The sequence below is a fragment of the Tachysurus fulvidraco genome, chromosome 6 (genome assembly GCF_022655615.1).
Source record: "Tachysurus fulvidraco isolate hzauxx_2018 chromosome 6, HZAU_PFXX_2.0, whole genome shotgun sequence".
NCBI classification, from domain to species: Eukaryota; Metazoa; Chordata; class Actinopteri; order Siluriformes; family Bagridae; genus Tachysurus; species Tachysurus fulvidraco.
The window spans coordinates 10,819,806-10,835,309 of record NC_062523.1 but is presented as its reverse complement, the minus strand read 5'-3'; the positions used below and the strand labels follow the sequence as shown (position 1 = coordinate 10,835,309).

The window sequence follows — 15,504 nt, the reverse complement described above, 5'->3', positions numbered from 1 at the left end:
GAAATATTGTGCCGATCCCTCTGCTAGCTTCAGACTTTGTTCTTTTAGTTAAAAATACAGTTTGTTGTGAATAGATAAAAAAAGGCTATGTAATAATCAGAGAATTTCAAAGCTACTGAGCGAAACGTGTAACTCACAGTATTGTGGGGTAGTGGATCTTATTAGTTTCTGGGAATTTTCTGCACAGTTCTGTGTATAAACAGAAATACCAGAGTGTTCCGAATGATTGCAGTTATTTTTGTAAGTGTTCACTTAAGGATTCATTTATTGCCACAGTTATTTTACATCAATGAGATACTAAAGCTTTCATGCCTTAACACTGAAAATGTTATTAAAATGGAGCAAAATCATTGTCTGAAATATTTGTATTAGCTTCATTTTAATATTGATGAGGCTTCATGATGAGACTCTGGGTTACTGATCAGTAAGTTTGAGCCTCAGCACTACTGAGCTTCCACTTTTGGACCCGTGAGCCAGGCCCTGAACCCTCTATGCACCCGGGTGCTGTATTATAACTTGTGCTCTGTTAAGAAAAATGTGCAAATCTGCCGGACAAATAAAGGCTCATCATTCCTCCTAGGCTGTCCGCTTTGTCCGGTTACAACCCCACCTCCAGGTACAGCGTAGAGCTGTGATTGTACAGTGACTGCATTTCAGTGTGACTCTACTGCAACACGCTGATGCAATACCTAAGTGAATTAAATCCCCTTCTGACACACAGTTAACGTTTAGTCGCCAGCATCCACAGAGGCGCAAGTGAAACTTTTTTTTAGCAAAAATCTAATTTCAATGTTTGATTATTATTTTTTTCCTCACACGGATCATTTGGTCACTGTTTGACCAGAAAGTGCGGTTTTCTCTTTAGTGTAGTTAGTTAGCACAGGTGAGAACATAGCCGTTGGTCTCAGGTGGCAACCAAAACAACTGGTCAGATGTCATCTAGGAGTAGCAGGCTTTTATTGTCTGAAAATCACAGCCCTCTATACAAACCTGAAATATTCTGATTTGTAAAAAAATTCTGAAAATCTGAAATTTAGGCCAAACGCAACGCATCCAGGATTCTCAGGGAAAACCCTATGCACTATGTCTGAGCACTTCTACTGTGATAAACATTTCATGCTTTTTATACACACTGTAGAACGGATTAGGTCATGCTGTTCCGGCTAGGTCAGCTATGCTAATGCTGCTACCCATCATCAGCCGCTAACTGCCAAAGCTTTTAGCTATTTTAATTGGATATTCCTGGACGTGAGCACTGCAGATGACTGAATTCTCACTGCAGTCTAATTTACGTAAAATGTGTATTTTATTGGTGGTTTGTTTATTTGTTTGTTTGTTTGTTTATTTACCTAAATCTCAAAAGTATAACCTGTAAATTTGTGTGACATAAAATATGCAAAGATAGTTTAGATTTAGTTTCCACAACTAAATCCTCACCTTCCTCTGTCTTCTTTTTCTTCATCTGTATGACCGTAACAGAAATAAACTTTTGGTCTCAGAAGGAAGAGAGATTGTGTTAAACAGTGAGCTGTATCCCGCATGTTCTGTGCTTGTGTGCTTGGGTTCGACCTGTGTGTTCAGTGGCCGGGTAAGCTGTGCCCAAACACAGCTGTACTAACACAGAAACGCTCTGCTTAACCCCCCGGATCAGCGCCAAGCCAGCTTTCATGTGCCAGAGCCCCGCTGTCTGACACAGCACAGCCCCATGACGACACGCTCTCTGCTCCAGCCCTGGCAAAGTGTATGTTATTTACCTTCATTTCTGTTCTGTGATCTCTGCCTCAGTGCCCTTGTTCAGGATGACCTTCATGGTGCGGAAACCATTGCGTCCCTCCATTCATTGCACAGGAAAAAAAAAAAAGCAGAGCTTCCCGGAGAGCCAGGAGCAGCGCGTCCTTTCTGTGCTCCCAGATTAAAGCGGATCTCAGTGCTGCTTATGGATTCATGGGCAGAAAGAGAATAGCAGAGGAGGCCAAATGAAAGGTGACAGGTCCAGAACAAGCCTGAGCCACAGTGTCCTACATCCTCATTACACAGCAGACCATTAAGCAATGAAAGACAGAAGAAGGTAGAGGGAGAAAAATACGTATATGGCATGTTTTTTATAAACACCTTAAAGCTACCTTTAAGTATTCATGTGGCCCCAGTTCCCAAACTCCTCCCACTTCACCAGCCTCTTTTCAATTTTCCAGCGGAATATTAATCTTTAATAGGGTAATAATTGTGCTAGCATATTTGTTGTCACCGACCATTAGGCTAGATTAATTAGGCCATTTAGTTTAGCTTAAGAAAGTGTCGTTTGTGAAGAATGGTGCATATGCAGGCAGAAGGCTGTGATCAGCACCAGCTGCTCTATCGTGTGTGATCGCTGCGTCTCAGCCTGTTGTCCCTCAGCCCCTCGTACCGGGCAGCTGACACCTTTCCTTTTGTTGTGTCCTAGCTATTCCCCCACACCCCACCCCCCCATCTCCAGTACCGTGACCTTGTTTTCTCATTTTCTTGGGTCTTCTGTTGTGGTGAAGTGTTAAACATTTGGCCCACTTCTCCCCCTCCTCTGTGAGCATCCACCTGCCAAACCCGGCGTTTGTCGGCCACTATCGCAGCAGAGCATGCTGGTCTACCAAATACCAGCTCACCCTAGTTCAAATTTGCTCACCTTGGCACTACATTGCCTTCTGCTCACTTGCTGTTGCAGCTCGATTGCTTTGAGCAACTCGCGCAATGAACAAATTCAAGCGGTTGTTTACGGCCATTGAGTTTTGCATTTAATTACTCGCTTTTTTTGGTGGACGATGATAAAGTAGCACGTGAACACATGCAGGGGGTTGTGCTCTCGTCGTTTTGTATCGAAGCTTCTGTGCTGTTGATTAATCTCTCTCTCACACACACCTCCAAATGTATGCAGACTAAAGCAGCCCCAGGCAGTGAGGGACAGCAGCGCTGGTGATTAGTTGGCCTGTTTGGAACAGCGCCGGCCCGTACCCCTCAGCCACGTGCGCCCTTCAGGAACGAGACGGGGGCAAAGCTCTACGTTCGGCCTCTTACTGTATAAAGCAGTCATTTTATTGTTTATGCAGATTTCCATTGTTTCAGAGCGAGTTGACATGCAAGAGCTTTAGACGCTCGGGCCTCCAGAGGTCTGGGAGGTCTATCACATAATGCAGAACCTGGAAATAAATTATAAAACACCTAATCTTATTTGGTGAGCTAGTAAAAGGTTCATACCGCACCTCGTTTAACAAGAAGACTCTTAACGGTAAAGTTTTATGCGTAGAACATTTACAGCCTTGGTGTCAGTGGTGACTAATCTCAGAAAGAATGTGTCGACGTTTTACAAATGTACAGGTTCATTTTTACATTTTCTTATTGTCTCTTTCCTTCCTGTTTTTTTTTTCCATTTTATTCCTTTTCTTTCCATTTCTTTACACTTTTTTTTACCCTTTATTTCCATGTGGTAGCTCAACGTTGTGGTCAAACACAATTAAGATAAAAAAGTAATGAAGGATGCCCAAGGATAAAATGAAAGATGAGACAAAAAGGAGAGTAAAAATACAAAAATAGGGGAAGGAGAACAATACACAAATATAGAATATAATGTAGTGAGAGGACAGTCTGTAGACACACAGGAGTGCTGTGGACATGGCTTTGGATTACCATGAACATCTCCTTCTTCTTCTCCTCCTTCTCCTTCTTCACCTTTACCTTCATCTTCATCTTCACCTCCTCTATGGTGTCACTGAAAGGTTGCCTTTTGAGTCTGGTTCCTTTTAAGGTTTCTTCCTCTTATTGTCTCAGTGAGTTTTAGGGATACATTTGAAATGTATCATTTCCATCCTAAATTAATATATTTCCTTTAAGCTCTAGATATTGTCTCTAAAGTAAATAGAACATTTTAAAAGCAACACCAGTAAAATGACTTTGTGGGGCTGGGGGTGGGGTTAACACATCTTGATCATAAACTTTACTAATATTATTATTATCATTGTTATTACCATTATTATTATCTAATTAAGAAAAAAATCTTCCTGGTTGTCCAGCGGCAGGATCCCACGCACTAATTGCCGTGGCCCGGGTTCGATTCTCAGGCAGGGAGATAACCCAGCCACTGGAGAGTTAACTCTCAGTGCCGATCCCAAGCCGAGAGTTGCGTCGTGAACGGCATCCTGCGAAAAACCTGTTCTAAATCTAATATGCAGACCACGTGATCCACTGCGCCGACCCTGAACCAGGAGCAGCCGTAAGAAAAAAAAAGGTTCATGGTGCCAATATGCATGTGCAAGATGACCTTTTTTTGTGATGTGAATTGTTAAAAGTGCTGTACAAATAAATTGAATTGATCCAAAACGCTGCCCTGTGTGGTCACAGGAGGACAAAGAAACACTTTCAGTCATTAATCAGAAGGCCCAGAAATGCTCATGTCTTCTCCGTGCTGTTTCTTTTGTACTCCGAGTGATGCAGGATCTGTGTTGTGTATTGTGACTAAAAGCCTGTTGATGTCAATAGCTGTGGTTTTTCCCGCAAGGCTGCTTAAAATGAGCTCTAATCGAATGGATATTAAAGTCACAATAGAGCGCTGTGACTATTAGGAGCTGTCAGCTGTGGCCCTCGTTCTCTCTCCTCTCTGTCCACAAGATTAGTTTTCACTGCTAAATATTTATGCACTTACTGTAGGCTTAACCTCCCAGTCCCTGCAGATTCGTTTATCTTCCCTTTTCTTTTCTTTGCACTTCATCATCGCCGCTCTCGGGATCTCCCGCTCTCATCCCGGAGCCGTCGCAAGCATCGGTCTGCGTTGGCTGGTGTGAAAAAGTTCACTTTGGAAAGAGACTCGCATCATTAACGTGTTTCCTTTCTCTTTATCTGTCACTGTCTCAGGTGGAGCCGGGGAGCGGCAGGCTCGGGCTCAGCAGAAGCTCTTCACTATGGATGTGGATGAGGAGGAGAACATGAGTGAGTGTCTGTACACTGCAGTCTCTCTCACACACACACACACACACACACAACCGCACTTACAGTTGAGTGCTAAAGTGACAAAATGAAGATGACGAGTAAGGAATTCATCCCGTTGGCGTGTTCTGTTATAGGAAATTAATCAACACCAGAAGATGATTACTTTCCTACCCAAGCATGGCCTAAAGTGTTTTATCTGTCTACTACCACAGCTTACTATTTGTCGTTATGTCTAATGTTGTTGAACATCTCACGATCGCTCGTGTTATAACAGCTATACGTAGTTCTTCCCTCACCAGCCTCTCTTCCATCCTTAAGTACTGGTAAAGAGAATAAGACTTGAGCTGTATCCCAAACGACATACTATGCACTATGTACTGTACCCTACTGCCTAGTGCAGTTTGGAAGGGTAGAAGTGTAGGAGTGGTTTTTTGTTGTTGTTGTTCTTGCTGTTTTTTCGTCTGCTGTGCCGTCATCCTGAAATATTTTCCTCATCCAGTGTCAGTGCCTGGATGCTCCGCTCCTCTTCTGAAACGTTTAACAAAGCTCCGAGTGTTGAGCGCATGAAGTGTCCGACTTTTCTTTTTTTTTCCCCCCCCTCGGATGAATAAGGGCATCATCCACGTTCTTCTCGTGCGCTTCTTCCTCTTGGAGTTTTCAGCATGAACACACTACCCATTATTTTTGCTGCTAAATGGCACAGAATCGTCCATAAGTATGCGATTTTTTGACACGCGGCTCGTCGTATTACGGTGAAAACACAAAGGTGCTTAGTGACAGGAAGCTTACTGACTACTACAAAACACAACTCCCTCCATGAATGCTAAATAAACTTTATACAACTCCTTAGAGGAAATCTCAGATTTTACAAAGGTTTTTTATTAGATTTAATATTGATAGGGTTTAAAATGATTATTATTATCAATATCTGACTTTAGAGTGAGTTAAAATGGATAATTAATACATCTGTTGTACAAGTCCTGGTACATTCTTCTGACCAATCAGAGTCCAGAAATCAGCAGCACTGTGAGATAAGGAAATTGAATTTATACCTTCAGTCAAAAATTGAACATTTCCTTTGCTGAATGTAATTTAAAAATGAAAGCTGCTAAGTCTCCTTCACATGCTCCAGGTTTTGAATCCTCTCTGTGATATCTATTATCACTCCACAGATGCAACACACCACCTCATTCATATAAAATATGTAGACGTAGTAACAGACAAAGAGACTTTTCACACTTTTTTTTTCACCATTCTGGATTTTTTTTACTCACACTGCATTTACATTCAAAGCTTAGCCAGAAACCACACTGTCTAATACACACCCAATAACACACACTGTCTAATACACCCCCAATAATACACACTGTCTAATACACACCCAATAACACACACTGTCTAATACACCCCCAATAATACGCACTGTCTAATACACACCCAATAATACACACTGTCTAATACACACCCAATAACACACACTGTCTAATACACCCCCAATAATACACCCCCAATAATACACACTGTCTAATACACACTGTCTAATACACCCCCAATAACACACACTGTCTAATACACCCCCAATAACACACACTGTCTAATACACCCCAATAATACACCCCCAATAATACACCCCCAATAATACACACTGTCTAATACACACCCAATAATACACACCCAATAACACACACTGTCTAATACACTCCCAATAATACGCACTGTCTAATACACACCCAATAATACACACTGTCTAATACACACCCAATAATACACCCCCAATAATACACACTGTCTAATACACACCCAATAATACACCCCCAATAACACACACTGTCTAATACACCCCCAATAACACACACTGTCTAATACACCCCAATAATACACACTGTCTAATACACCCCCAATAATACACCCCCAATAATACACACTGTCTAATACACACCCAATAACACACACTGTCTAATACACTCCCAATAATACACACTGTCTAATACACTCCCAATAATACACACTGTCTAATACACACCCAATAACACACACTGTCTAATACACACCCAATAACACACACTGTCTAATACACTCCCAATAATACACACTGTCTAATACACCCCCAATAATACACACTGTCTAATACACTCCCAATAATACACACTGTCTAATACACCCCCAATAATACACACTGTCTAATACACACCCAATAACACACACTGTCTAATACACTCCCAATAATACACACTGTCTAATACACTCCCAATAATACACACTGTCTAATACACACCCAATAACACACCCCCAATAATACACACTGTCTAATACACCCCCAATAATACACACTGTCTAATACACACCCAATAACACACACTGTCTAATACACTCCCAATAATACACACTGTCTAATACACTCCCAATAATACACACTGTCTAATACACCCCCAATAATACACACTGTCTAATACACCCCCAATAATACACACTGTCTAATACACCCCCAATAATACACACTGTCTAATACACCCCCAATAATACACACTGTCTGATACACCCCCAATAATACACACTGTCTGATACACACCCAATAACACACACTGTCTAATACACTCCCAATAATACACACTGTCTAATACACTCCCAATAATACACACTGTCCAATACACACCCAATAATACACACCCAATAATACACCCCCAATAATACACACTGTCTAATACACCCCCAATAATACACAGTCTAATACACCCCCAATAATACACACTGTCAAATACACACCCAATAATACACACTGTTTAATACACACCCAATAATACATACGGTCTAATAAAGACCTGAAAATACACACCCAATAATACACACTGTTTAATACACACCCAATAATACATACGGTCTAATAAAGACCTGAAAATACACACCCAATAATACACACCTGAAAGAACACACTGTCTAATACACACCCAATAATACACACAAATACACACCTAAAAATACCCACTGTATAATACACCCCTGACAATACACACTGTCTAATACACCCGAAAGTACAAACTGTCTAATACACACCCAATAATACATACTAACACACACCTAAAAATACACATTGTCTAATACACACTCGAAAATTCACTGAATAGGTATTAATCCGATCTTCATTGGTCATCCTCACGGTAGGCAGAGACGATTATATGAAACCCAGTGCTGTCCTGTTACGTGAAGAGGAAAACTCGGTCTAACTTACACTTACTTATACTCTGTTAGCTCAGCTTACCTTACACACAAGTGCAGAAAAAAAGATTTACAAACTGAATTGGATAGCGTGTCAAATCTGGTCACAGTATATCATATCCGATTTGCCAACCTGGTCTGATTCAAGCTTGTATCAGTCCTGACACTAGGATTCAGTATCATCAAATCCAATTTTGGTCAGGAAAGGAAATTGTAATTGGCCGTAACTTCAGCAGTTGGAAAAACGTACATTTGTGTAGGTATAGCGCTTACACTATTGTTGGATTAATTAAACATTCAAACCGTTTGAGTGGCATCACTCAGCAGTTCTCTTCCCACACGAGTCATCCTCATTCGTGTGATCAAAAGGTTTCGGGAACAGACAACATCCTTTCATAGCCTTAGAGCCGTCAGCGTGCTCAGAGCTGCTGTGAATGGAGGTGTGTGTATTAGTAGATGGCTTTCAGAACCCAGGAGAAATGAAGCTCTCTATTGTCCCGTCACTTACCGCCTTCACCCTAAAGCACCCGACAAAGGAAAGCAAGGTCATTTATTAGCACCTCAAAGCCCCGGCTCCGGCTTCTTATTTAGATTTCAGTGGATAAGCACATGGTGATATTCCAAAGCTTTTCAAACTCGCCCCACTGATTATTCTGAGGTGGGGTGGCGTCTAATTCCACCTGCTATCTAGTGCCTTAGCTACCTTATAAAAACTATACATATGTAAATAAAAGATTAAAAAAGTGAAATATAATTTAAGATTTTTTTTTTCCCAATCTCACTTTCATGAAGTTCAAGTGTGTGAGTTTGTAAAGATTGGAAGCTGATAGCGCAATCATTACGAGAGTGTAATGGAGCATCGAATGGCTCTGGAAATATCGCTCAGCTGCTAATCAGCGCAACACCAACACCACCATCTGTGAGCTGGTACATGAAGAGGCAAATGAGCTCAGGTGCATTAGCTAGGAGGGAAGTATGTCTGTAATATACCGGTAAGTTATTGAATAGAATTTCACTTCATTACAAAGAGAGTTCTTTTCTGAGAAAGCTAGGTTTTTACTGAGTAAAGATTAGTTTAATTCAAGAAAAGATTCAAGAGTCGTTAGTTTGGGAGTTCGTACGTGTTTTTACTCATTTATGTGTTTAATAAGTGAATAAGTATGTAAATAAGGTAGTAAATAGTTTAGTGAGTTGTGCATTTACTAAATTATTTAGCAAATAAGTTATCAAAATAGTATAATTGTGTTTAGGTTAGTTAGTAAATTAGTTATTATAAACTAGTTATTAAATTAGTGACCACGTTATAATTTAGAAATAGTTTAGAAATTTCCCTATTATGGGGCGAAAAAAGGTATATCTTATCAGCTGGATGGATAGATGGACAGGAAGACAGATGGAATTGGTTTTATTGATTGATTGATTGATTGATTGATTGATTTAAGTTTATTGGCCAACAGTTATTGTGTATTTTTTTTATGGAGCTAAATATATGGTTTGTTGGCTGACTGAATTTAGCTTGTTAGCTAGTTGAGTAGTTAACCACATACTTAATCAACAGGTTGGTTGGTTGGTTGGTTAATTAGTTATTTTGTTGGTTTGATTTTTATTCAATTGGATTGTTATTTAGTTAGTTAGAAGGTTGATTTGTATGTTTGGTTGGTTGGTTAGGAGGTTGGTTGGTATGTTTGGTTGGTTGCATAGCTTTGATTTGTTTGTTATTGCATGACATTTGAGAGATCTGATCATATCATTTACAGGTTTCATTGTCCCATTATATAAGAATGAGCACTTCATTTGATTAAAAAGTTGACTATTTGATTATGAACAAAAATGGATTGCTGCATGCGTATAATCAGTTCTTGTTGATTTAAAGTGCTCCTCTTCTCCTACTCCGGAGTTGTGTGTCGTGTAGTGTTGCTGTGGGGAAGATAAGACTTGAGTCTTTGGTATGAGTGCTCTCTCTCTCTCTCTCTCTCTCTCTCTCTCTCTCTCTCTCTCTCTCTCTCTCACACTCACACACACACACACACACACACACACACACACACACACACACACACACACACACACACGCGTGTGTTTGTGAGTGTGATGTGTGCATGTAATCACAGCATCCATCCTGCACCAGATTACCCAGTGCTGCTCTCTCAGTAGACAGAACTGTCTAGCCCTTAAGAAGTTAAGATAATTAGCACTCTGTCAGAATAACTGATCTTTTATAATCTGCCCTGAAACCCTGCTGTAATAGTGCTTTAAAGGTGCAGTAGTGAGAGGCATGGAGAAAAAAATGCAGCTCTGATATCCCCCATGGAAAAGCTGGAAGTCCACTCTGCTCGAATTAAAATGCTGTTTGTGAGATTACACTGTTAGTGAGAATCGACGTTACATGTCCAGAGTAACATAGAGCGCTGTCAGCTCGAATCTGACACATCCCTTCATCTCGCTCTCGTTCGGGGCGTGTCCTGCGTTTGTGAGAAAGATTAGCTTAGACAAATTCTGATGTCTTAATTGCCTTGGTCCCTTATTGTCCTGCAGTGCCACACCCGTTCTCGTCTTCTTCCTCTTTGTTACAGCTCTCTCTCTCTCTCTCTCACTCACACTCTCTCTGTCTCTCTGTCTCTCTCCCCTCGTGAGCACCGAAAGGAGTAACCTATCGAGCTTTTGTTGCAGGATGTTATAAATGAAAATTTAGCCAAAGTTCCATGAGCTTTGTCAACAAAGACATGCTGATGTGTGTTCCACATAGTGTCCTAACGAGTGTGTGTTTATTCAGCACAACTGTTGTGCTGCTTAATCAAATCAACAAAATCAGTGCTAAGTCACATCTAGAACAAACAATATCAATTAAGATTGACTTAATGGTGAAAAGTTTATTTATTTGTTTGTTTGTTTATTTATTAAATTTTTTAACATACTTGAAGTCTTCTGTATGCCTTTATCTTTAATGCCCGGATGTGTGTGCTCAGCTCACGCACTCCGACTACCGCCATTATCATGTAAATGTTTTCTATTCTGGATGCACAATACTTATTTGGAAGGGTTTAACTGAACATTATGCATGTCTCTCCCTAGAGGGGGATCAGTTTCCTCATTAGAATATTTCCTCATTACGATACAAGCTTTACAAGCAGATTTTTTTTTCTTGCTTTAAATTGATAGATATGATTTATGTTGCGTTGCAGCTAAATCCATTCATGTTTTATGAGCTACAGCTTTTCGATGTTCATAAAGCTGTTGGCATTTTCATGAAGTGAATAATAGTCCTGTAGATGTATATTAGCCACTGGGCCGCAGTCCAAGCTCACAAGTACACATCTAGTTAAAGTTTAATGGTTGTTATTATTCAGGATACTGTACATCACGGCTAATTGCTTAAATCAGACTTTTAGCCGATATAAAAAGAGAGGCTGGGGCACTGTCTAATTCCTGTAGTTTACTCCATTATTTAATAAGCAAAGTCATTATACCTCTCAGCATGAAAAAAAGGAGCACACATCACTTGTTCAGTTGCAAAGAGAGCTAAAGGAATCTATAAATTTTACATTTACAAGATCCTGCAATGAAGGCATTGTAAGCTACTCTTTCTGGGCATCGCAGGTTCCTGCAGCACCGACGTCAAGGAAAACCGCAACCTGGACAACGTCTCCTCCAAGGAGGGGGCAAGCGTGCCTGAGCAGCTCCCCAACGGAGGCGGAGGAGGCGGGCGCAAGCGCCCCCTGGAGGAGGGCAATAATGGTCATGCACACCCCAAGTTCAGGCCCAAGAAACGCAAGAAAACTCCAGGGCCGGTTCTTCCCAAGAATGCTCTTATGCAGCTGAACGAGATCAAGCCAGGCCTGCAGTACAAGCTGCTCTCTCAGACTGGGCCAGTCCATGCGCCAGTCTTTGTCATGACTGTAGAGGTGAACGGACAGCTTTTTGAAGGTTCTGGCCCTACTAAGAAAAAGGCAAAGTTGAACGCAGCTGAGAAAGCACTGCGCTCTTTCGTACAGTTCCCTAACGCTTCAGAGGCACATCTGGCTATGGGCCGAACTCTCACTGTCAACACGGACTTCACCTCAGACCAGGCCGACTTCCCCGACATGCTCTTCAACGGTTTTGAGACTCCTGCCCCACCAGAGGACTCCTTTTACTTGAGTTCCAACTCCAACGGTTCCCTAAACCCACTGGGAGAATACCCAGTACCACCGGTGACTGGTACAAACAGCCTGGCTCAGGCCCCGCTGCCTCCCCCATCCACCTTCAACACATCGTCCAGCGGAAAGAACCCCGTCATGATTCTGAATGAACTCCGGCCGGGCCTCAAATACGAGTTTGTGTCGGAGAGTGGCGAGAGCCACGCTAAAAACTTTGTCATGTCCGTGACCGTGGACTCACAGACCTTCGAGGGATCAGGGAGGAATAAGAAACTGGCGAAGGCACGTGCAGCTCAGGCTGCGCTTTCTGCTCTCTTCAACATGCAGCTGGACCAGACACCATCTCGCCAACCAATCCCCAGAGAAGGCCTACAGCTCCATCTGCCTCAGGTATGACTTTCTTGTTCCTGCTAGATCGTTTGCGCTGCATGATCAAAATATATTGTTTATCGTTTAAAAATGATCTTTAATTATCTGAGAGGAAATAACCCAAAACATTTTTGTAAATTGACTGAATAATTTTGGAAATAAAATAAGAATTATATATATATATATATATTTAAAAAAAGTGTATATATATATATACACTTTTATATTAACTTTTACCCCATCAAAGCACTTTCTTGGTTAACTAAATCGAACATTGTCTTTATATTTTTATCCCTTTCTTCCTGACTGATCAAGCTCTGAGATAAGGCGGAGCCATATAGCAGGTCTTCAGATTAGCGAAGTGATTGAAGAAGAATCAATCTCTTACCTCTCTGTAGTATTTGATACATTTAGCTAAACTCTGTGGAGAGTTGTTAAAGATAAGTTCTCTATCAAATCCAATGATTGATTCTTAAACACAATGGCATTACTTTATAGCAAGCTTAAATCAAAATGTAGATGTAGGATAAAAAGATAAACACGGATCAGGCGACTAAAAGAACCAAAAGTCCCGTCTGTTTCTCGAAGAAGAAAAAAAAACCTGTCATTTACACTTTTTCCTAAACCTTTTGTTAATCCTGCTTTCAGATAAGAGCCGAGACTGAAACTAGCCCAATCTTAATTAACATCTCCCTCTGAACCGTGTCAAAACAAGAGCGTTTAGCCGTAACTCCGGCTGCTGCCTGTCCGCTGAAGAGTGGGCTGTCAGGAAGGTGTTCGTTTTCTGACGCTGATGCCTTGTGGGCTGCTCATGTGCCTGACAGGCTCACAGAAGAGAACATGGCGCTCTGGTAGCAATGCCTTCTATAACTCAGCCCAGACGCTATGATTTAGCGTGCTGTCAGAGCCATGTTCAGGGCTGGGGCACAGGGGTAAATTTGTTTTAGGTGAATGGCAAGAAGATGGCTGGATAAAAGGCATTAGAAGGACTTTTCATTTATCGCTGCTCTACCCGTTGCTCCGGTCGTGATTTCTATGGCACGTTTGTGTCCGTGTGTGTTTGCCTTGTGTGTCCGTGTGTGTGCAGGTACAGGCAGAAGGAAAGGTGGGGTGAGAACTAAATGACAGTCTATCCAAATGAAAGCTCTCTCTTTATCTTTGGCCCTTTGGTTTCTTTGTGCAGCTGTTTCTCCTCTTATCCTGGCTGTCACCGGTTTGTTTAATTCAGCCCGGTGCTTTCGTCTCCGCGATACGGCAGGACGTAATCGTCCAGCGAATTCACAGTCAGTTAACATTTATTTAATGTATCTTCCAGGGAAAGCTGCCTCCCCTGCTACTTGCTGGGGGAAAATTAATGAAAATCCAAGTGCTGCTAATAGTCAGCTTGATTGCCAGGGTGAAAACGCTCCTTCTGTTTTGAAGGGTTTCATTCTCCGGCACGGCGCAGTAAGTCAGGCGGCTCTCCTGCGCGTCGAGCTCGCATTAGCTGTCTGCTGTTGAGTGATTCTGAAGTGCTGGGGAAGCAATGTTGGACTAATGTCTCTAATTTGTGCCCATTCAACCAGTGACTTCTTTCTGGCATAATCATTTTCCACCATATTAGCAGTGGGGAATGGAGAATGAGACAAAAGACACTGTCACAGGGAGAGAGAGGGAAAAAAATGCCTGAAGAAGGTGAACGCACATTAGACAGAATATTTCATGTTAGTGAAAGGTGAAACAGAGGACTGCGATCCCCTTAAAGTTAAGAATTCAATTTAGTCTCTTCCTGTAAAAAAAAAAAAAAAAGGCACTATAGATCTCGAATGTAGCTCTCTTTTTTATCAGGAGAAAGTCGTGTTTTTATTTATTTATTAAATATTATTATTATTATTTTTAAATAAAGCTTTTAGAAAATGTCCTGATTAATGACTTAATGATTAATGACTTATGTCTTACCCAGATGTGTGTGTTCTCCGTCAGGTTTTAGCAGATGCTGTCTCGCGTCTCGTGGTGGACAAGTTCAGCGAGCTCACCGACAACTTCACGTCTCCACATGCACGGAGGAAAGTGCTGGCTGGTGTTGTCATGACAACAGGTAGGACTATGTACTAGGCAATTCCTGCAGATACAAGACCGTCTGCTGTTAGAATTTGCGTGCGCTTCCATTTCTCTCAAAGCGCTCTTAGCGTATATGCAAGGATAAGACTTTGTTTTGAAGAATTTAACCACAGCCTTCTATTTATCACTATTGGGCCCTTGAGCAAGGCCCTTAACCTTCACTGCTCCAGGTGTGCTGTATCTTGACTGACCAATGTGCTCTGACCAAGCTCCAAATTTGGGATATACGAAGAGAGAATTTCACCGTGCTGTAACGTATACAGTATGTGACGAAATAAAGTATTTTATTCTATTCTATTTTGTTCTAAACGATCAATAGAAATAAATATAGCAAACTTAATTGTTGTATTTCTAACAAATACCATGTTTTTACCGACCACGTTTAGTATCTCGAGTTTTTAGACGTGATATCAAGTTTACGTGCATGTACAGTAAATATAGGAAGCGCGTTTGTTCTTTTGTATTCCTTTGAAACCCATCTGGATGATCAGGGCAACATTGTGCTGTTACAAGACCCAGTTTATTTACACCAGCATTACACCAGCAAAGCATTACGGTTGATGTTCTAATATCAATAACATTTCAGCTTTCTCTCTCACCCCCTCTGCTTCTTGTTTTACATTTTGCCCCGTTCCCAAAAAAAAAAAAAAGATCTCACAATCAGAGAAAGATCCAATAACACTATATACTCCTAGATATACGAAACCTCACAAGTGTGAAATTGTTTTTCTCGGTT

At 41.2% G+C, this 15,504-nt stretch overlaps 1 protein-coding gene across 7 annotated transcripts in view; it reads left to right on the top strand.

The window, feature by feature from the left end:
• The window catches only part of adarb1b (adenosine deaminase RNA specific B1b), a 154,872-nt gene that overhangs the window by 122,344 nt on the left and 17,024 nt on the right, over window positions 1-15,504 (top strand). For all 7 annotated transcript variants that reach the window (XM_027164203.2, XM_027164197.2, XM_027164202.2 and 4 more), the window contains 3 exons: window positions 4,876-4,950; window positions 11,761-12,689; window positions 14,631-14,745. In XM_027164203.2, coding sequence (XP_027020004.1) covers window positions 4,923-4,950; window positions 11,761-12,689; window positions 14,631-14,745 — 1,072 coding nt within the window. In that variant the 5' untranslated portion in view covers window positions 4,876-4,922. The remainder of the gene's footprint in view (window positions 1-4,875; window positions 4,951-11,760; window positions 12,690-14,630; window positions 14,746-15,504) is intronic.